Source organism: Phalaenopsis equestris, unplaced genomic scaffold, assembly GCF_001263595.1.
Source record: "Phalaenopsis equestris unplaced genomic scaffold, ASM126359v1 Scaffold000378, whole genome shotgun sequence".
Taxonomy (NCBI): domain Eukaryota; kingdom Viridiplantae; phylum Streptophyta; class Magnoliopsida; order Asparagales; family Orchidaceae; genus Phalaenopsis; species Phalaenopsis equestris.
This window is the reverse complement of record NW_018164820.1, coordinates 902,912-925,357: the sequence shown is the minus strand read 5'-3', so window position 1 is coordinate 925,357 and position 22,446 is coordinate 902,912. Positions and strand designations below refer to the sequence as shown.

Below are 22,446 nucleotides of genomic sequence, written 5' to 3'. Positions count from 1 at the left end.
ATTGAAATAATGTTTAATCTACTATTGGAACATCATTTTAAAAATTGTGTATTTTTTTCCCTAATAGATTTCTTTATAAGAGATGACCTGTAGGCCATACATGACAATAATAAAATGTTTAAATAGTTCCTAGGGCATATAAATCTGGCTGTATTGTCTAACAGCTCCTGTGTAGTAAAGATAAAATATGCTAGAAGGCAATAGCCTCAAACACATAAATATGAAAAGACCTAATTTTCCAAATCATCTTCATGCAGGTGATAACAATTGATTATGATTGCCTTCAAAAAAAGAAAAAAAGAAAAAAAGAAAAAAAACAATTTAGTATGATTATGACTATTATATCTTGTTTGGAGTGTAGCTTGTGGATTGATTTCAATCATAGAATATGTACCAAAAGTTAAAAAATAGTTCTATAGATGACACATTTATATTTTAGAATTTGCTCTTCACCTCCCTGTATTAAGGGTTGTGAATTTGTTTAATGAAGCTTGCTTGAAAATTAAATTAAATTTTGACTTGGATTGAACTGATGAGCTAAGCCATGATCCAAATATATGGCCTTTTTTTCGATCCACCTTTATGACAGATGGCCTGGATTGATTAGTTTCACAAGATTTTTTTTTTCAAATATATTTATATTAGATAGTATATACATTAATTGTTTGATTTTAGTTATAGGTTTTGGCTTTTACATATTGTTTCGGTCTGTTTAAGACTCCTACCTGCTTACTACAACAAGGTCCAACCCGCATCCCTGCAGACTGCCGCAACTCCCTCCGCTTTCCCTATTGCTATATAGCAACCAACCTTTCCCCATCCACCCATTGAAATCATCCAGGTGGTCCGTTTGGGACACTTTCTGGTTGCTTTGCTTTTCTGACTGCTCTCACAATTCTGTTTGGGGAACTGTTTTATTGCTATTTGATAAAAATTTCTATGGTAGAAAGCTTTTTTTTCAACCTGACCTGTTAAAGTGTGATGACTACCAGAAAATTGCGGTTTGACATTTTTGAAATTAAAATAAATTTGTAATTGCTACCACAACGTTTGAATAACAATTTCTTCTGCTGCAGCTTCATAGTTGTTTCTTCAAACAACTGCAGCTGCCCCAATCAGATCCTAAATTTATTAGTTATTGAATAAAAAATTTGATAATATTAAATTAGTAATTAATTTATCCTAATTTTTAATTGTGATTATCGTGGGAATAATACTCTATATTATTTACACAACACATGCATTTGCATACACCATTTTTAGTCGGTCATTTGCCAGTAGATAACGACTCCTATGGTTAATGACTTTCTCTAGAACATTAAACTTCTTGTAATAGGTGGAGTACTTTTGCATTCAATCATTTAGCTTCTTACTAAAGATTGCTATGGGATGACCTCTTTGACTCAATACAACTTAAATTCCTCATATTGGACGCTTCACAATTCACCTTATTCATTTGGATGAAATTTGGAAGAAATAAAACATAAGATTGAGTATATGTTTCTTCAATGTCTATAAGCTAGTCTGTGTTTCATTTGACTAAGCGAATCGTTCTAACTTGTGGAGTTCTGTCAAAGGCGTTGCTATCAAGTTGAAATTTCCTATAAAAAGAAGTCAACCCATGAAATGGAAGTGCTTGAGTGAATGCTTATGGACTAGGGTTATTGATAGCCTCAATCTTAATCAAATTCATCTTAATGTCAGTTATGAATACAAACATATTCAATAAAACAAGTTGTGTGGTAAGGAAATGAGACTACTTTGGGTGACCATATAATTAAGCTACTCAAAACACCTAAACAATGTCTCTCAAGTTTTATAAGTGATCCTCCATAATACAATTGTACTCCAAGATATCATCAAAATGTACAATCATGAATTTATTGATGAATGCATTTTATACTTGTTTCATTAGCATGTAAGTGCTCAAAGTGTTTGATAAGCCAAGGAGGCATGACCATTCACTCGTACAAGCCATCTTGAGTCTTGAAAGCTATTTTTCATTATTCTTTTGGTTTTACTCTCATCTGGTAGAGTAACTCGCATAAATCGACCTTGGAGAAGCTGTTGGTTCCATACAACTGATTTAAAAAATCATTCAGCTATGAAATGGAGAATTTGATTTTGGTAGTGATTTTGTTCACAATTGTCCTATCAATACACATACGATAAGAATCATCATTCTCTGACACAATCAGAGTTGGAATCTCAAATAGACCAACACTTTTACGAATCAAGCCTCATTCCATTAAATTTGTAACTTGTTTATTGCAACTCCTTGTGCTCAACTCGGCGTATTCGCTAGGCAGGGTAGTTTGGGAGATTAGACCCTACAATAAAATCTAAGGCATACCTATTCTCTCTTAATAATGGTAACCCAGGAGGTAGACTTTCGCTCAAGTCATCCCAAAACTATCTCAACAGGGGCTACATTTTGTTTAGTGTCAGATCCTTGAACTCAATGCTTTTTTGGACCATCAATATTAGTCCTACTGATGCTTCTTTCAAGACATTCATAAAGGTAGTGCGTGGTATTATAGTCTCATACTTTTTATGAATGCCCATTATCTTGAACTCCTTCTAAGGTGAGCACTATGCGCTTCTCATTGTTGATGAAGGAATATGTGTTTTGTAACAATCATGACATGTGCAATGGTCCTACTGCCAAAGATAGCCCAACTAATATTTAAACATTAGTTGATCAAATATGTTCGTCTACTCCTTTATAGAAGAATTTCTCAAATGCAATTTTTTTTTGCTATGTCATTTTGCTACATGTTAGAATTTTATGAACATTTTTTGCTAGTAATATGGGGAATAGTATTTGTGTTGCATCACTCTATTCATCCTTGGCTATATGTTGATCTTACCATTCACTTCTCACTATCAAATGTACTTCAAATTCTCCCAAAACTAATAACTGTTCTTTCTAAGTTTGATTGCAGATAATTTGGCTCTCTTGTATTGGGGAACATTTTTGTTTTTAAAAAATCATTTCTTTGTTTTTAGTCACTCTATGAATTCGTCTTGATTCATATGTTAATCACAATTTGGCAAGCTAATCTTCGTCCCAAAATCATTATTTCTTCATTGCTTTTCAGTGCTAAATTGTCAGAGCAACTTTGAAAACTTATTGGTAGAAGAATTTAAATCTTTTCTCTCGATCGAGTGAAATCATAAATCCTAAACCCTCTTATGGCTTTGGGCGACTTCTTAGAGTTATCTCCTTTCAAACTTAGCAAGCCTTTGTTGTAGTTGGAGAATTTTCTTTTTCATATCTTTTATTGTAAGCTCATGAATACCCTTTGCATGCATCTTCTCGGCGACACGGTGTTTATTATCTTATAGAGTCTTGACTTAGATAAAAAATGCGGTTTAGGAGTAGGGTTAGGGATGATATTTGATTGGGTTGATGAGTTAGGTTTGTGAATTTTAGGTTTAGAACTGGGGAAAATAAACTCATAAAGATTTAGGGCTTGGGTGGTTGACATCGATCTAGGGTCACTAGATGTGGGAAAATCATCGAATATGCTAAGAGAGTTGTAGGATGAGAAGCAAAAGGGGATACGGTGGCAGCTACTGAGAAGTCGACATAATCTGCTGCTGGACAAAAACTTGGCTGTAGGAACGACGGGTCGACAACAAGGTTTGATGGCATAGACGGTCTTTCAGGAGAGATCACCACTTAGATCCAATCAAGTACATGCAAACTACTTGAGAAAAATGAAATGATATAACACTACGATAAGAGAAAACTAGAGAAAACAATCTCTAATGTATAAACTAAAACCAAAAGTCTTCGAAACAAAAGTTCACAATATATTTAAATGCCCAAACCAAAATAAGTTGAGATTTGGTATAGAGCAGCATATTCTTATTGATCGAAGGAGGGGTATTTAACCTCAATTACAATAGACACAACAAAAGGAAGAAATAAAACAAAATAAAACAAATAAGATAGAAATAAAACAGAATAAAATAATAGGAAATACATAATGAGGGGATAAAAGCTAATGATGAGTAATGATGACAGGGATTGCTATTAAAAATCCAATACTCTCCCTCAGGTTAAAACATAAATGTCAGTCATGTTCAAATTGGATTTGAAGTCATCGAACAAAGGACGAGGAAGATTCTTGGTGAGGATATCCGCTAGTTAACCATTGGAGGGCACAAAGGGAACACAAATTTCTTCAGACTCGATTTTTTTCTTAATGAAGTGTCTGTTAAGGCATGGAAGTAGTTCGATCATGCTGGGCTGGATTGTGAGCAATTCTGATGGCGGCGTTATTGTCACAGAATAGCTGCAGCGGGATGGAGGTTGACATACAAAGTTCGCGGAGCATGATCCGTAACAAGAGAGCTTTACAGATCTCCATGGACATGGATCGGAATTCAGCTTTAATATTGCTTTGGGCAATTACATACAATTTTTTTCTTTTCCGCGTGACAAGATTGTTTCATACAAATGAGTAATATCTCAAGGTGGAACGTCGATTATGAACTGACTCGACCCAATCAGCATTTGTATAAACATCAATAGATCGAGATGTGTGACGAAAGAAAAACAAATCTTAGCCTGATATATCTTTTAAATAGTGGAGAATCTGACGAACAACTTAGAAATGGTGCTCATAGGAGTCATGCATGAATTGACTCCATATACTTACTGTGTGACATGTCGGGATGAGTGTAGACTAGATGGATGAGTTTTCCCACAGGGTGTTGGGAATGAGTTTTGTTGACAGACACATCATTAGGAATGTCAATTAATTTTTCATTTTGATCCATAGGGACAACCACTGATTTGCACAGAAGATAGTTGTCGTCTGTCAAGAGATCAAATCACATATTTGCACTGAAACAGACAGATGTCTGAGATGATCGAGCTACTTCCATGCCTAAGAAGTACCATAGAGATTTCAAGTCCATTTCAAAAGTCTTAGCAAGAATGTCTTTAAAGGATTTTCATGCTGGGAGATCGTTACCTGTAAGAACAATATCTTCAACATAGACAATGATAGTTATCTGACCATTGAAGGAATGACAGAAGAAAAGAGTGTGATTCGATTGATCTTGAGTAAAACCATGACCCACGACCACCTTTGTGAACTTGCCGAACTAGGTCTTTGGGGACTGCTTTAACCCATTAAGTGACTTTCACATCCTGGACACTTTGCCCCTGGAGGCAGTAGGGTCAAAGTCATGAGGGATACACATGTACACCTATTTTGTCCGCCCTCCATTCAAGAATACATTTTTTACATCTAGCTAGAATAAAACTAATCCAGATTCACTGCAATGGACAACAAGACCCGAATAGTGTTTAACTTAGTACCTCGAGCAAATGTCTCCTCAAGGTTGAATTTGAGGGATACAACTTCATAGATCTGTGAGTACCCTTTGACAACAAATTTTGTCTTGTTGCGTTTAAATGATCCATCAAGGTTGAATTTGGTGTTGAAAATCCATAAGCACCTCACAGGTTTCTTACCCCGAGGAAGATCAACGACGTCCCATGTATGGCTCCGTCAAAGGGCATTCAACTCCTTCATTAATACCATTTTTTAGGTTGAATTAACAAGAGCAACCTTAATAGTAGCTGAGATCTGATGGATCATCAAAGCAATAACAAATGCTCTTTAGGTCGGCGATAAACTGCTGAAAGCGATATCATTTGTCATAGAATACAGGGAGCATGCTTGATTGCATGCCTTACTCGGAGAACTCACCTCATTCACAGGAGGGGTTGTGCTGAGGATATCACCCGGAATGGAGTCAAAATCTTGTATGGAGGTAGTGGGCTCCAAAGTAGGAGCATTTGGACGGGTACGTCGAGTGTACACGGACAATGGGAGGAGGAGATGATGCACTCAAGGAAACAGGGGACTCCAGTGGTAGGAACAATGGGGGAACATCCCTTAGAAGTAGGATAAGGAATAGTGTCTAAGAACTGAAGCTCCCCTTCACTTGAGGTCGAGCTAGGAAAATAGGTAACACTTTCAATGAAGGAGATATCAACACTCACACAGATTTTGTTTGTGGTAGGAACAAGACACTTATACCTCTTTTGAGTGGCAGAGTATCCTAGGAAGATACATTTTATGGATCTGGGATCAAGTTTACTCCAAGTGTGGGCAGTGTTCTGAACAAAGGCGGTGTACGCAAAAAACTTGGGGAGAAGTCTCGATTGGCAGGGAAACATGAACGACGATAATTTAGAACTTGTGAATTTTAGAGGAAACTATTTATGAGATAGGTGGCAGTCAAAATGACATCGTTTTAAAACAGTTTTGGGACATTAGATTGAAACATAATGAAGCAACATTAAGGAGGTGACGATTTTTTCTTTCGGCTACCCCATTTTTTTAAAGAGTATTCGTACACGAGCTATAGTGGAGGATGCTCTTACTCACCAAGAATTCACCTAAAATAGAGATGAAAAATTCACAACCATTGTCTGTCCGAAGAAACTAAATTGGAGTTTTGAATTGAGTTAAAAATGTGAAAAATTTTTGGAAGGTGATATCAAGCTCCAATTTGTCTTTTAAAATTTAGACTCACTTCATCTTAGTGCGGTTATCAATCAAAGTTAGGAACTGCCGTTTATTGGTGTAGCTAGAAGTGCGAGAGGGTCCCTATATGTCATTGTGAATGGGAGAGAAATAATCGGAATGTGTGTGTGGGATCTGTAATGAACTCGATGATGCTTGACTAACTGATGTCTTACAAATGAATTTAGAAAGATTTATTAAAAAAATTTTAAATGATATAAAGTTTTTAAATTATTTTAAACTAGGATGACCCAAACGACACTGCAACAATATGATGAGACATTCAATGACTCGAAATAAACTGCAACTCTTGAGAGGTGCGTTCTCACTCTCCGTGCTTCTTTTTTGGAAGTAGTAGAGTTAACTATCCTCTCAGCAATTCCAATCAACCACCTCGAACAACAATCCTGAAAAACACAATCATCTTAAGATAAATTAATCACGCAATCAATTTCATTTGTCAACTTGCTGACAGATAAAAAGTTACATTGCAAAATAGAAAATGTAAAACAGCTCCGGAGTTGGACCGGTCGTTAGTACAACCGACCTTTTAGCAATAATGAAACTATATGAGCCATGGACAATTTTGCCAGTATCTTTATTAGAACACGGATAATAAGTTAAGAAATCTTGCGAGCATTCAATCATGTGATCTATGACACCTGAATCAATAATCCACAGTCTAAAGGAGGAAAAAGCCGTGAGAGCCATAGGAACAGTACCTTGTCAAACATGGGAGCTTGACGGACCTGCAGAGAATTGATTGGCTCAAGTAGCTTGATCAATTGCTAAATCTGGGTTTTCAGGGATTCAGAGGATTCTGGGATGTTACGGGTAGGAGTCAGTTGAATCGTGGTAGATTTTGACGTCGTCGCGAGACCCTTGCTTGCAGAGGATTTAGCTGAAGGTTTTATGTCGGTTTACCGTGAAGTTTCTAACAATTTTCTCGAGTGTGATTGGGTTTGTGATAGTAATCACAAGTAGGTGACCGGTCTGAGGTGGCATGGACGAGGGTTGAGCGCTATTCGAAATTAAGGCGAACGATTCGGCTGAAGGAGTAGAATTGCTGAGCACGACAAGTCTCCGACTTTCTTCCCAACGAATCTCAGTGAAAGCAATGTGAGCGAAAGAGAGAGGTTCCCTACTAAGAATACGGTTTTGGACCTCGTCAAGGTCTTTGTTAAGGTCAGTCAGGAACTAGAACATTCAATTTTTTTCTAATAACTTTTGTAAGAGAGAAAGGCCGACCAGATAATTCCAATTGTAGTTCTAGTACCCGTCACATTTCATTCATAGTGCAACAAGATCATTATAGTACTGGGTCGCTGTTCTTGAACCTTATTTTGCCTTAGACACCTCGTAGAATTGGTTGGACTTCCTACAGTTGAGTTGGTATAACGGGCTGCCGTCTAGACGGCACTAGCTGAAAGGAAGAACAAATATGAACGACCAATCGAAGTCTCTATGGAGTTGATCAGCCACGACATGACCATGAAATTCTCCACTTCACAAGCTTCATATTTTTTGAGGCTCACGAATCATACCAGTGAGGTGATTGAATTTTTTTGTGTCATTTGATGAACAAAGTCACTGGTTGAGACTATTGGAGAAAGTTACTGTCGTTCAGTTTATGAGTTGTGATTAAAAAGTTCATTTTGGTTTCTGGTCCTCCGGTCCACAAGGGTGCAGAGGTTAGAGTCGATCATTCGGTGGAATCAAGAACACATTTTGAATGTCGCTCAGTGTTGGAGGAATCTACCATAATTATGACTGCGCCAAAGGAGATGTGGTTGTGATTCTAAGCCATCAATGAATTCTATTAGGGTCATCGACAGACGTATACAACTTTAGGAATCTGGACACTTGCTAGACTTATGAAGAAATTTTGCAGTAGGAAGACCGACGCTAGCAGAAAAGGACGGCGTGAGAAACAAACCCTGTTAGAGGCGTTGGCTTACGCTTGCAAAAAGAAGGCAGAGGAGGCCGACGACTACACCTGTAGACTCTTGAGGAGGCCGACGACTGTAGGGAATCGCTAGAGGAGGCTGATGGCTTGGAGTCCCCATGGGAGGCCTTGCAGGGAAGAGCTGTCACGGCGTTTGCAGAGGACGTTGGCAGCGGCCCGGATGTAAGTTTAAGCTCTGATATCATGTTGAGATTTAGAATAGAGCAGCAAAATATTATTTATGGAAGTAGGAGTATTTAAACTCAGTTACAGTAGACACAACAAAAGAAGTAAAACAGAATAAAACAAATACTAAAGAAATAAAACAGAATAAGAGAAATAGGAAAAAAATAGAACAGAATAAAATAAATAGAAAATACATAATTAGGAATAAAAGCTAATGATAAGTAATAACAACTAGCTATTGCAATTATAAATCTAATAAAATAAACTCTAATTAATAGCCTAGATGGGTAAATTGGATCCGAAAAGGGCCAGTCAGGCCATGGTAACTGGAAAGCTAAACCGGTTCATTCCTAGACAGATCATGTCTAGACACACCTGAGAGGTGCGGGACTGGGACTGCATCATTGCTCTTTTACTTGAAAGATTCACACATCCATCTTGCACAAATAAAATTTAAATTGAAATAAGGCATTTCTTAAATCCAAAAACTTTGTAGTTACATGATTCAAAAATCTTTTTATCTTCCATTGGTTAATGAATATGGTTGGCACAAAGTTGGTCTAGTTCAATTTTAGATTAAAGTTCAAACATTAATCCCATGGAATTCTCGAGTGTTCGATGATAGGACGTCAGCGGCTTAAGGAAACCCATGTGCACATTATTTAGAAATTCTTTTTATTAGGAAGTTAAAAAATTAGGGCTCGTGGAGCTTTGTAGATATGGTAACTCGAAATTGTAAGATGTGTAGTGTAGAAACCCAAAATTGTGTTGAAATATGAATAAAAAAAGTGGAATTGGAATACGGGCATTAAAAATTGGACAGCCAAAAAATGCCACTATAGTTCTACATAAACCTATCTGACTTGAAAAGATTCGACTCCTAGTTTAGCATTTATTATTGTTCAAACTAGTCATGATAAAAAATTTGCACTTATCACAAAATAATCCTTTTTGAGTTGATATAGGTTCATGAATTAGTTCAAATTTGACGAACAAATTTTATTTTTTAATGGAATTTCTAATTTGTAGCTTCAATTCAAATGTGCTAGAAGAATTAAATAACAATTTTCTTGCAGTTGTTCTTTAAAACGATGTTTGGTGGCAACTTAGATTTATATTAAAGATGATTCATCAAATACGATAAGTTCATATTTATCAAATCCAGTGTGTGACAGAGGGACTATTGAGCGACGAAGGAATAAATCCGCCTTACAATCTGGATTTAATAAATCTGAGTTTAAGCCATAAAAGAGACGGAAGGTGAGAAAGTTCGATTTAACAGGGAGTTGGATTTAATTTTTATTTTCTTGGTGTTTAGTTGGGTTTAAGTTAAATCCATTGCTGAATCCTATTAATAGTATGCTGCTAAAAACCACCTAAGAATGAAAGTTTTTGAATGTTAAATGTATTTATTTTATCGCTATGTTGATTCACATCCCTCTTATTCATATTAGCAGAAAGTTTATGATTTTCATAATAATTATCCATGTTTTATGGATATCCTAAATTTAGACAACTTATGCAAATCCTGCAAATGAAATGAAGCAATTTATGAAAAGGCTGAAAGACTAAAATGTGTTCTAAAGGATTCTACTAATGACCTATTGCACTTATCACAAAATAATCCTTTTTGAGTTGATATAGGTTCATGAATTAGTTCAAATTTGACGAACAAATTTTATTTTTTAATGGAATTTCTAATTTGTAGCTTCAATTCAAATGTGCTAGAAGAATTAAATAACAATTTTCTTGCAGTTGTTCTTTAAAACGATGTTTGGTGGCAACTTAGATTTATATTAAAGATGATTCATCAAATACGATAAGTTCATATTTATCAAATCCAGTGTGTGACAGAGGGACTATTGAGCGACGAAGGAATAAATCCGCCTTACAATCTGGATTTAATAAATCTGAGTTTAAGCCATAAAAGAGACGGAAGGTGAGAAAGTTCGATTTAACAGGGAGTTGGATTTAATTTTTATTTTCTTGGTGTTTAGTTGGGTTTAAGTTAAATCCATTGCTGAATCCTATTAATAGTATGCTGCTAAAAACCACCTAAGAATGAAAGTTTTTGAATGTTAAATGTATTTATTTTATCGCTATGTTGATTCACATCCCTCTTATTCATATTAGCAGAAAGTTTATGATTTTCATAATAATTATCCATGTTTTATGGATATCCTAAATTTAGACAACTTATGCAAATCCTGCAAATGAAATGAAGCAATTTATGAAAAGGCTGAAAGACTAAAATGTGTTCTAAAGGATTCTACTAATGACCTATAACAACTTTCTAAAAGACAAGATAATAAAGAAATTAAAAATAGAGAAATTGTTCCAATATATGTTAGATCGGCGCTTACGATGTTGTTCGCCAAATAATTTGAAAACTTATGTTAGGTGCAAGACTAAAGGGGCAATTTAGTCATTTGTTAGCTATTATTGTTGAGTATAAATAAGGCTTCATATATTTAGGGTTATGTTATGTGTGATTGTTGTCTTGAATCTTAAGGTTAGGGTTTGGGAGAGACCGTGTACCTCTCAATTTGTAGTTGCTTATTTTTATGTATTCTAGATTGTATTGTTTTGATTTGGTATTGATAGAATATAATATATTATTTTTCCCCTAATTTATGTGAAAATTTGTTTCGTCCCTATTAACTTGGTATCAGAGTAGAGTTCTGGGATTAATGGTGATATAATTGTGATTCTAGCTAGTTGGAAGCCAATCACAATAAACAGGGTTCCGCCTCATGACCGAGGGTTTGATTGGGGCAGCTGCAGCTTATTGAATAATCTGCTGATAAGCTATGTGCAGTGGCTATTACAAATTTTTATTTTTTTGAAAAGCCTGACTGCAACCAGAAAATTGTCACCGCACCTAGATAGGTGTGGTGTGAAAACACTGTTTTCAGCGTTTTGAAAACACGTAAGTGCCAAAACGCAGTTTACCCAAACAGACAATGTGCTTTTTCAAAACGCCACCACACCAAATAAGTTGCCCCAAATGGGCCTTGAATCTCATGATACAATCACGATTCGAACTAGGTGGGAAACCAATGATGGGATTGTGGCTCATAGTGCTTCGCCTTCTTGATTGAAATTTTCTTAGTTGGGAATCAAATGATGGGATCACGACATACACAAGTTCCGCCTTGTGATCAAAACTGAGAGTATTAGCGACCAAGAAAATAGATGCCTTGGAGGAGAATTTAGATAGAGGTGAGCCAAATCAGATTTGGACTGAAGGAGAATTTTGTTGGCCATGGAGGCGCGGTTCTCATCTAAGGGAGATTCATGACCTATAAGAACTGGTGAATCATGCAAATCTACTGCTGCCAGCCGTGAAATCGAGCCATATGGTTTATAGTAGGCACGAGTGGTGGCAATCAGAATGATTCATGCAACATTAGGGCAACGTCGCTGCCTTAGGCAGATTTAGAGCCGTGGGATTGTGTGAAGAAATTGAGAGCAGACTTGAGAGAAAATACTTGGAAGGAATAGTGAGCCATCCTGACAGCTGGAACAAACTTAAGCAGGCAGGATTGAGTGAATGAGTTGGGAGCATATTTAAGAGAGACAACATATGGAGGGAATTGTGTGACATCTGGAGGTTTGGATTGAGTGATAGCAGGCATAATAGGATGACACGTGATTCAGAGCTGGAGAAGATCAATTTGAAGGATTTTGGTCTTGAATAGGAAGCCATAGTTGATGGGACCTTGACAGAGCTGCATCCAACCACACCAGTGTCTTGCTGTGATAGTCTTCCAGGAGGAAGGCAATTCAGGAGCCTATGGAGACAAGCGAGCTGATAATGGGGTGAACCAGACTCATGGAAGACGGGGAATCTATATGGGTAGAGAAAGGGAACCCCAACCCCTGTTTCATGGGTGGAATGAGTTTTGGTCGAGAAAATTGAGGAGACTTACGCAAGTAAATTGTAGACGTTGATCTTTGAAGGATAAGATGTCTATAGTTGGGTTTATCACGTGGAGAGATACTTTGTTATTATGGGCTAATGGAGGAAAAAAGTTTATGGCGGTGGTCTTGTGTTTGGAAGGAAAAGTTCTAGCATGGTGTCAATGAAACGATCAATGTTGACCAATTAGAATTTGGAAAGAATTCAAGGATCGATTGTAGGATATTGTGAGAACCACACATAATAAGCAATATTTTGCATTAGTCCATAAAGGGTCATCATGGATTATAGGGAGAAATTTGAGATGCTATTTGGCCGTTTGAGAGGGATATTAGAAGAAGTGCTGGAAGGAAACTTTATAAAATGGTTGAAGCCAGAAATTCAAGTAGTGCTTCATTTGTTGAGATCGCAGTGATTGGGAAAAGTTATTGAATCAACGCAATTGGTTGAAAAAAAAAAATGTAATGAAACGACCTAATAGCGGCAACACAAGTTGAGCGCCATACCAAAATGCTACAACCATGATGAGACAAAAAATTCAAATAGTGGGATTCCAGAGAGAGATTCTACAAGACATGATTATTGGGAAAAATTATGGAATCAACACAATTGGTTGAAGATAAAAATTTAATGGAACGACCTATTAGGAGTAGCACAAGTGGAGCGCCATACTAAAATGCTACAACCATGGTGAGACCAAAAATTCAAATAGTGGGATTCCAGAGAAAGTTTCTACGATAGGAATATTGGACTACGATTGGGTGCAACATTCAAACGCCTTATAGAGATAGAGATTCAAGAGTAACAAGCTAAGGGGTTATGTTTTCGGTGTGAAGAGAAGTTCGCCTCTGGACACAATTGCAAGGATCGAACCTTACAAGTTCTTATAGTATGTGATGAGGAGGCAGGGGATGAAGAAATATAGGAGGCTATGGTGGAGTTGAAACAGTCTCACTTGGATGTGTCAGAAGTCTCATTGAATTCGGTGGTGGGGTGAACCACACTATGAAACTTCAAGGACAAATCAGAGAGCGGGACGTAGTAGTGTTGGTAGATATTTGGATCACCCACAACTTTATCTCTACTCAAATAGTGGAGCAATTGGGGCTTAAGATGGTTGACACATTCATTTTTGGAGTCATGATGGGGTGGGACAGGTGGAGAAGAGCAGAGGAGTTTATAAATGGGTGATTTTAACACTGCAAGGTATTCATGTGATGAAAAATTGTCTTCCCATGGATTTAGGGAGCATTGATGGGTATGAAATGGTTTTATTCGATAGGGGAGACTTGAATGAATTGAATGCTCTTTACTATGGAGTTTTAAGGGGGACAAGATGGCGATGCTTTGCGGTGATCCTTTCTTGTGCAAGATTTTAGTGACACACAAGACCATGGTTAGGGCACTACAAGACGCAAGGTCGGGACACATGACACATAGTTGGCAGAAATTTTGACATCGACCCAATAACTCATACAATAATTTGCATAAGCTTTTCAGTTGCCATACAGATTGCCGTCTCGAAGGGAACACGAGTATGCAATAACCCTAAGATAGGAGGTTTCTCTCGTCAGTGTGTGCCCGCCCATACCTCTACTTCCAGGGTTTCAGCTCAACACTAAAAGAGTTGGTTGAATCTTCTGGTAGAAAAGGAGGTGATCAAATTAAGGAGATGGAGTTTAAGCTTCACATAGACTTAAAAGACTTGTTGACTGCACTTTGCAATGATAAAAAAACTATAATTGTTGTTCTTAGTGGAAGATATAGAAGTATCTTGTATTATTATTTTGGAAAATACAATCTGTGACAGGTAGGAAAAAATGGGATATTTTTGTGTCAAAAAGATGGAGAGTGGATGACTACAAGGCTAGAACATTTTAACATGGATGGGGTTGACAGTGTGAAGCATGTTTAATTGAAAGAACCCTTACATTTCACTTTGAGCATGGAGCGACCTCACCTATGACATCTATGGAAATGTCCAACTTTTTATGCAACTTTTGATGTCATCCAAGATAGTTGATCAGTTGAAGTCTGATCCGCAGGAGTCACTAAGAGTGTTGCAATTGATCGAATATTAGGAGAGTTTGCGTGCAACAAGAACATGGTTACACTAATAGATTTTTTTTATGTATCCAACACTTTATGAGAGATGATGATAATATAAAAATTCTCTTGGAGCCATCTGAGTTAATAGGGATGTGCTCGGAATCGACAGATGGGAAAGAAATGTCGATTAAATGAAAGAGATTGCCAGATTATGACGTATTGTGGGAGTCATACGACTTGATCTAGCGGTTGTTTTTTCTTCCATTTTGAGGACAAGATGCCTTTTTCGGAGGGGAAGAATATTAGACCGATGCCATAGTAATTTGAAAATTTATCTTAGGCACAAGATTAAAAGGGCAATGTAGTCATTCATAGTTATTATTGTGGGGTATAAATAGGGCTTAATATGCTTTATGTTATGTGTGACTCTTTTCTTGAATCTCAGGTTTAGGGTTTAGGTTTAGGAGAGATCGCCTACCTCTCAAATTGTTGGTGTTTATCTTTTATTTATTCGGGATAATATCTTTTTGATTTGATACTGGTAAAATAAAATCTATTATTTTTGCCCTAATTTTGCGGGATCTTGTCTCATTCCTATCAATATGATAAGTTAATTCACTTGAGAGGCTTTATATAACTAGTTCCTATAAGTATCAATTAGATCTCTACATTTATAACTATCAATTAGATCTCTACATTTTTTAATTCATACTAAGATATACTTAGCCATGTAAATCTTTTCATATATTTTGATCTCTTAGATCATGTTAAGATATCTTGGCTAGATCTCTTCATATAATTTTTTATCTTATAGATCATATTAAGATACGACTTTCCATGTTAGATCTCTTCATATATTTGATTCTTTGGATCATATTCGGATATGCTTTAACTAATTAAGGCATCCATAGCTTTGATCTTTGAACCATATTAGGATAATTTCTAACTAGTTATCTTATGTGGACAACTAATCTTGTGAACAAAAACTAATTCGAATGACTTGGATGTGAGTTCTGATGAATTAGGAGCTTTTAGAATTAGCTAGATATGAGCAATTTTAAATTGTAAGCTTATTTTAAGGCATTCATCACGTAACACATTCCTTAAATATTGGTGCAACCTAACTCTCTCCATGAAGTTCTTTTTATGAATTTATATGCCACTAAAAGAAAAATCAAGGAGAAAATAAACAACAAATTAATCATTCGTCATATGAATAAGTTCAATGTATAGTTCCTCTAATAGTTACGTTATTAGATTGAATATTATTTTTGCATATTTATCATGTGTTAATCCTTAGATTGATCATGCAGTTTATGTTGTTATTCACTAAATAGCAACTAGTGCTATCTAAGTTTGTTTTGTTTGAGCTCATGAAGTAAAACTTTAAAAATAATGTGAGCATGAAACTCTATTTTTTGATTTGTCATATTCAGCTCATAGACATATTTTATATGATGAATAAATGTTTCAAATTATTGCTTAAAATGTGAAAATATAATTTCAAACCTCATGATAATCACATTATGTTCATTTATTCAAAGTTCTTTAAATTATTTCATTTTTTTTGTTTTAGTAAATAATATGGCTTCATTAGTTAACATGGTGTAATCACAAGCTCTAATGCCAATTAGATGCCTTATGGTTTAGGATTTAGGTTTCCTATTGTAACTAGAATGATGCAACAAATAAAAATATTAGGATTCACAAATGAAAGACCATCAAGTATGTAAAAATTTACTCTTTTGGTAGAAATTCAGAAATATGAGAATTTAGCCCTATTGGCATGGTGTAATCACAAGCTCTAATGCCAATTAGATGCCTTATGGTTTAGGATTTAGGTTTCCTAATGTAACTAGAATGATTCAACAAATAAAAATATTAGGATTCACAAATGAAAGACCATCAAGTATGTAAAAATTTACTCTTTTGGTAGAAATTCAGAAATATGAGAATGTAGCCCTATTGATAATATATTGATCTACTAAATTCAATGAAATTAACAAGGCATTAATCAAAAGCAGCAATTGAAAACTTTTCTATCAAAATTAGAAATATAGTTTTATCAAATTCGAACAAAATTATGAACTCTGGCAACTCAATGCAAATTATTTAGCAGAACTAGAAAAGGAAATAGATTGCCAAAACAAAGAAATTCAGGTTTCATGCCGGTAGAACATTTACTTTCGCTGCACTCGATGGAATCACCTATACAACATTTTTTTAAAATTGAAATTGGAACAAAAAAATTATTTAATCCATCAACTATTTAATTATATCTCAGGATTCTATTTATAAATTTCTCTTCCCTAATTTAGTAGAGGTTTGCTATCATAACAGCCCACGTTTCAATTCCAAATTATCTTAAAATTTAGACTTTATTTCATCAAAATTGCAAGTCTTTGGTGGAAAGAAGTACGGAAGACATAAATTTTTTAAAAGCTGCTAGTAACACTAAGCTTGCGGGACTTAAGGCTGGTAACCCAAAACCATGAAGCATGGAGGGCTGAAACCGCAGGTTGTGTTTATAAAGAAAAGAGAGTCGAAACACTAACCACAAAGACAGAAAGGCCTAAAACTGTTTCAGTATTGCAGCTACAGTACAGTATTATTTACATGTTAATAAATTTTTTTTTTCCATTTTATGTCTTGTTAGCAATTTTTGGTGATTGTTAACATTTGCTTTATAATTTTAGCCTGACTTGAAGTATGGCGAACATGAGGATATCACAGAAAGCATCCATATGTTAGAGGAGAAACTCAAGGAACAGGTATAAAATTTCACAAGCTACAATAATCTCTTGTCGTTCTTCCTCCTATCCTCCTATTCATTTGTTAATCCGTGTTTTTATTATATTAATTATTGTCATATTAAAAATACGTACTTTTCGTATTCATATTTTTTGGACTGAACAATGCTAGCTTGGTACACCATGTTTATAATCTAATTCAGGCATACTGTAGACCACCTCAACCACGGTAAAGTAGGAGAGAGAAAATAAATAAAAACACCCTTATAGTAAATATAGTTCTTCTTGTGGTTTAACCTTTTAATTATTTTTACCCTCTTTTGATGGTTTGACAGGCTGCTAACCGGAAAGGTCTGCTCCTTAAACTAGAGAAGGCTGCCATGGATGCCAAAGAACAACAACAAAGGTAGGATTTGCCATCACCTATTTATTTTTCGTTGAGGAAGGACTGAAGGACATGCTTAAGAGAACCACTTATTACAATCTTATTTGCTCTTAAGAGCTGTATTTCAGTTCATAAGATTTTCGACTGCATTCCTTAGCACTTTATAACTGATTACAACTAACTTTTGCTTCTTCTCACTTTAGCGAAGTAGAGCTGTTGGCAATGGACCGTCTTGTAGAGAGAGCATACGACAGATATAAGGTAATTTCTTTTTGCCATTGCCTATCAAAGTCACTTTACTACTTTATGTTAATTGTAATATATTGCTTTTATAGTTTTTTTTTTGTTACATTCACTTATAGTAGTTTTTTCTTCCCAAGTTATCAACACATTGTTGAAGGGAAACGCCTCAAATATGGTAAAAAATGCATGAATTACAATTTTTTTTTATCATGATCTCAATTGTTTCATTGTACAATATTTTCTTCTCCCTTAACACATTATAGGGAAAGCCTTTTCTAATTTATGGGGCAAGCTTCATATCTATGTTTCCTTTTAATTTAGAAAAATGTGTCAGCAACATGTTCTGAAATGCTTCATTGGTTAAAAATATATGAACTACATCTCTTCAGTACAATGTTTGCTGTTTAGCTACTAGTATGAGGTTATCGAACTCTTTCTATTTTACCCAAATATTAGTTTGGCCTTTTTTTTTTTTTAATTTCTATGGCTAGGGACGTGACATTCGTCAGCAGGGAAATTGTGATGTATATTGGACTTTGTCCAATGGTCTTTCAACTTTATTTATTTTGGTTTAATTATTTGTATGACCTAGCAATATTACTACAATTCTTATCAAGATGCGTTAAGGGCAAGCCAATGTTTATGGTGGCTCTCTTTGATGCCTTTTTGTTTGTATGCTTTGCTTAATCTCGAGAAAGTTTGGGTGTCACAAAGTACTTATTTCAGATCTTCAGGCTCTATTTTCCATCTTTTAATATCATGTGAATGCAAAATTAAATTCCTTGAAGACTACCTTTGCAAATGGTGCAAGAGAGGCTGTTAAATTAAGATATTGGGGCATGCAGTCTATAGTTGACTGGTGGGATAATTCTAGATTGTAGTGAATTTCTTTAGGTCGTAATATATACTAACTTGGTCATTATACCACTTAAGATATTAGCAGAACAAAAATGATTTTGCTTTATATTTTTATTTTCACTTCTAAACATCTTTAATTTCCAAAAGTTTTTGAAATGTGTCACTTTGGATGCCCAGTTAATCTGTTATTTATATTTTAAGTGCCTTTTTTATTTCATTAAAAGGCTTCCAAGTTCTTTCTTGCTTGTGCTACCTTTTTTTTTATATTTTCCTTTTTCTTTTGCTTTGATGTGACAAAATTAAGGGTTGATTTTCCTTGCTAGCTGAACGTCTGCTAATTATCTTTATCTGCTTTTCTATTCTTGTTAGGCATGCGGGCGTCCTGGTACTTCTGGTTCCAGGAACGTGAGCAAAGTTGCTAAAAATGCTAACATGGCTTTTGTGAAACGAACATTGGCAAGACTTGACAAGTTTGAAGAAACTGGTGTTAGCTGCTTTGATCAGCCCATTTTCAGGGATATGTTTTCCGCTTCTTCCCATTGCAGCAATTCACAAAGTATGGACATTTCTGCAAATGGTGAGCCTTCTAATCTATTTGTTTCTGCACATAATTTGGTAGAGTTTGCAATATTTTTTATTTTTATTCGGTCTCATTTACTGTTGTCCTTGGATAAACCCTCGTTGTTCATCCCAGGTTCCCATGAGAATAATGTTGAGGATTTGTGGTATTATGAACAGTCAATTTTAAAATTATCCCAAAATTGATGGAACAAATAGTATTTGTTAGTGCTAGGGCGTTCTTGATAAATGATGTGTAAATGGTGAGCCTTCAATTTAACCTGATTACAGTGAAAAGCGAGAAAAGGTTGGTTGGGATGATACTTTTAAGCGAGTTATAATTTAACTCGATTGTCATGATAAGTTGGCCAAATCTAAAGCTATGATTGGACTTAAATGGAATTTTGGGAACTTAAATGAAAAAGGCCGTAAAGTAGTTGACATAATAATTGGAAGAATAATGAGTATTGAAAATGTGCAAGTGGGGAAAGAAAAATGAAAGAATGGGGATTAAAAGTTTGGAAAACTTAACCATAGAAATTGAGTAGGGATAGTAGTGGGTGGAGTGAAGATAACATTATTCAGGTGAGTAGTGTTATAATGGTATGATGATTGCCTCAAAAATAGTTGATTAGTGTTTTATGCAATTAGTCCCATGCCTGTTAAATTGTGTTTTAAGAAACTTTGGAGAAAAATCTCTCTTTTTTTTTTAATAAATGGATGGGCTGATAAATTCTGTATGCTAAACATGATAATTATCATTGCTGACTTCACCAGCCATGAAAATGTTAGGAGGATGTGTGCCAGGCGTGAAATATTAGATATCAATCTGATGGAAGCTATTCTTGGAATTCAGAAATATCTCTTCTTGCAATAGTGAAAAAATACTTATAAGAAATGAGAAAATAATTTAGTTTTTTTATAAAGGTCAAGCTGCTCTGTCACAAATTTGTTGTTTTTAATTTAGAAGGAATTAAGCAACTTCTCAAATATTTTTAGGTCATTAAAAAAAGAAAACTAGGCATGCATGAATAAACTTATCATTACCATTCAAACTAGAACCTATGAAGTATTCATAAAATCATTTCCAGATAATTGGGACATGGCATTAAATAATGATCATTGTAATAAATGTGCTTGTTTTGCACCCACATATGATTTTAAATTTGATTGTATACATTTCTATAGTGCGTGTAAACTACTTGGGTGTCTCATGTGCATATTATTCCATGTTCTGAAGTTCAAATTGTTCTAAGGGAGAGTTTCCAGCAAATTTGGTTTTAATATGTATTTTAAGTCACTAGAAGTCTAATAACCTTCCATTTTTACAGATCACAACGCAGTTACAAATTCACAAATTACTGGAAAAGCAGACCTACATGAAAAATATTCCAGTGCTGCCCTACCGCATCCATTTAGGGAAGGCGAGCCCGGGTCGAATCGCTTGAAAAAGAGGGAAGTATCTCTTGATGATGTTGCTGGCAGTTCATTTCCCTCTTCAAGAACTCCAGTTCCTGGAACTTCTATGGTCAGTAGTGCGAAGGGTAAGAGGAGCGAGAGAGATAGGGATGGCAAAGGGCACAACAGAGGCTCTTTATCTAAGAATGGCACACCCAAGGTTGGTCGACCGGCTTCATCTGGCAGCCTTAAGGCTGAAATGAAATGCAAATCAAAGCCAAAAACCAAGACAACCCAATCATCCACTTCCGCGAACGTTCTTCATGGAAAGAATACTGAAACGTCTGCCGCTGGTTCGCCGCTCCCTCCGAAATCATCTGGATTCGGTGCTCGGGATGGCGAGAAGAACGATAATTTGTGCTCGCTTCCAGATTCTGGAATAAAAAAATTCTCAAACAGTGGTGAGGCTGTTGACTCGAGTAACCTTCCACTCGATGTTTTTGAAGGCCAAGGTCAGGATATTGCCTCATGGTTGAATTTTGATGATGAAGGATTGCAAGACAATGGTGACTATGTGGGTCTTGAGATTCCTATGGATGATCTCTCCGACGTTCATATGATGATATGAGGCTGGTATCCTTGTACAGCTTTTTTGGCAAATAGGGACTACTTATATAACCATACCGTGATACTGGTAGACACCCCTTTTTGAGTTTATAGATTCTTTCAGTACAAATTTCTAATAATTGTTCTTCTCTACTGTAAGGAATGCTTGATCATCGTTCATCGCACATTAAGATTTGTGCGGAAGGCGTGATGGACTGTGATCTATCATTCCTTATGGTATAAGGAGTTTCCTATGTAGAAATTTTGTCCATTCTTTTGAGGGACACTGAAAAATTGTCTTACTGAGCAGTGAGGGCTTTATGAACATTTTGGCTTTGCTTCCATATATACCATAGATTGACCTGGATTTGTAAGTATCTTTTGATCTGTAGGCATTTTGCAATAGCTGAGTACTTGGGGATATAGGTTATATCCTGTTTTTTTTTTTTTTTTAATTTCCAAGTGGCGGGCTACTGTGCCAATTGTATATACATTCATTTATCAATAAAGTGCCATTTTTCTTGCTCTAAATATTGTTTCTCAGGTGGCTAATTTTTGTTTTAGAATGCATATTGAAATCAATGATTGTGAAGGCTTATATTATGACGTTTCTTTTGTTTTTTTCACATAAATTACATGCATACCACTGAATTCTTATGTATTTACACATATCTTACACCTAAACTTCATATTTTCATACATGACACCTTTCCTAAGGATGAGATGGTGCATTTCACTTCTTAAAATTTATGTGATATGAATGATTTGAGTGTTATAAATGTAAAAAAGTAAGCTTTAAGTGTTTGCAGGTACCAGAAAGCTATAATTTGATTTTTTTTAGAACAAAAAAAATTTGCAATAGCCACTGCAGCTTTTTCTGCAGAAATTTCATGGCAGCTTCTTGTAACAATTGTAACTGTCTCAAAATGACCCTAAATCTTGTAAACATTTGATCAATAGTAGCTAATCAGCTGTTGGAGTTTGGTTGCAAT

General features: G+C 35.6%; 1 protein-coding gene across 1 annotated transcript in view; it reads left to right on the top strand.

Annotated features, from left to right (window-relative positions):
- LOC110026560 overlaps positions 1–21,758 on the top strand; it is a 30,607-nt gene extending 8,849 nt beyond the window's left edge. Inside the window, exons 13-17 of the mRNA XM_020727539.1 lie at positions 17,353–17,427; positions 17,742–17,812; positions 17,995–18,052; positions 19,262–19,469; positions 20,782–21,758. Of these exons, the coding sequence (XP_020583198.1) occupies positions 17,353–17,427; positions 17,742–17,812; positions 17,995–18,052; positions 19,262–19,469; positions 20,782–21,476 (1,107 nt within the window). The 3' untranslated portion in view covers positions 21,477–21,758. The remainder of the gene's footprint in view (positions 1–17,352; positions 17,428–17,741; positions 17,813–17,994; positions 18,053–19,261; positions 19,470–20,781) is intronic.
- Positions 21,759–22,446: the final 688 nt, after the last annotated feature.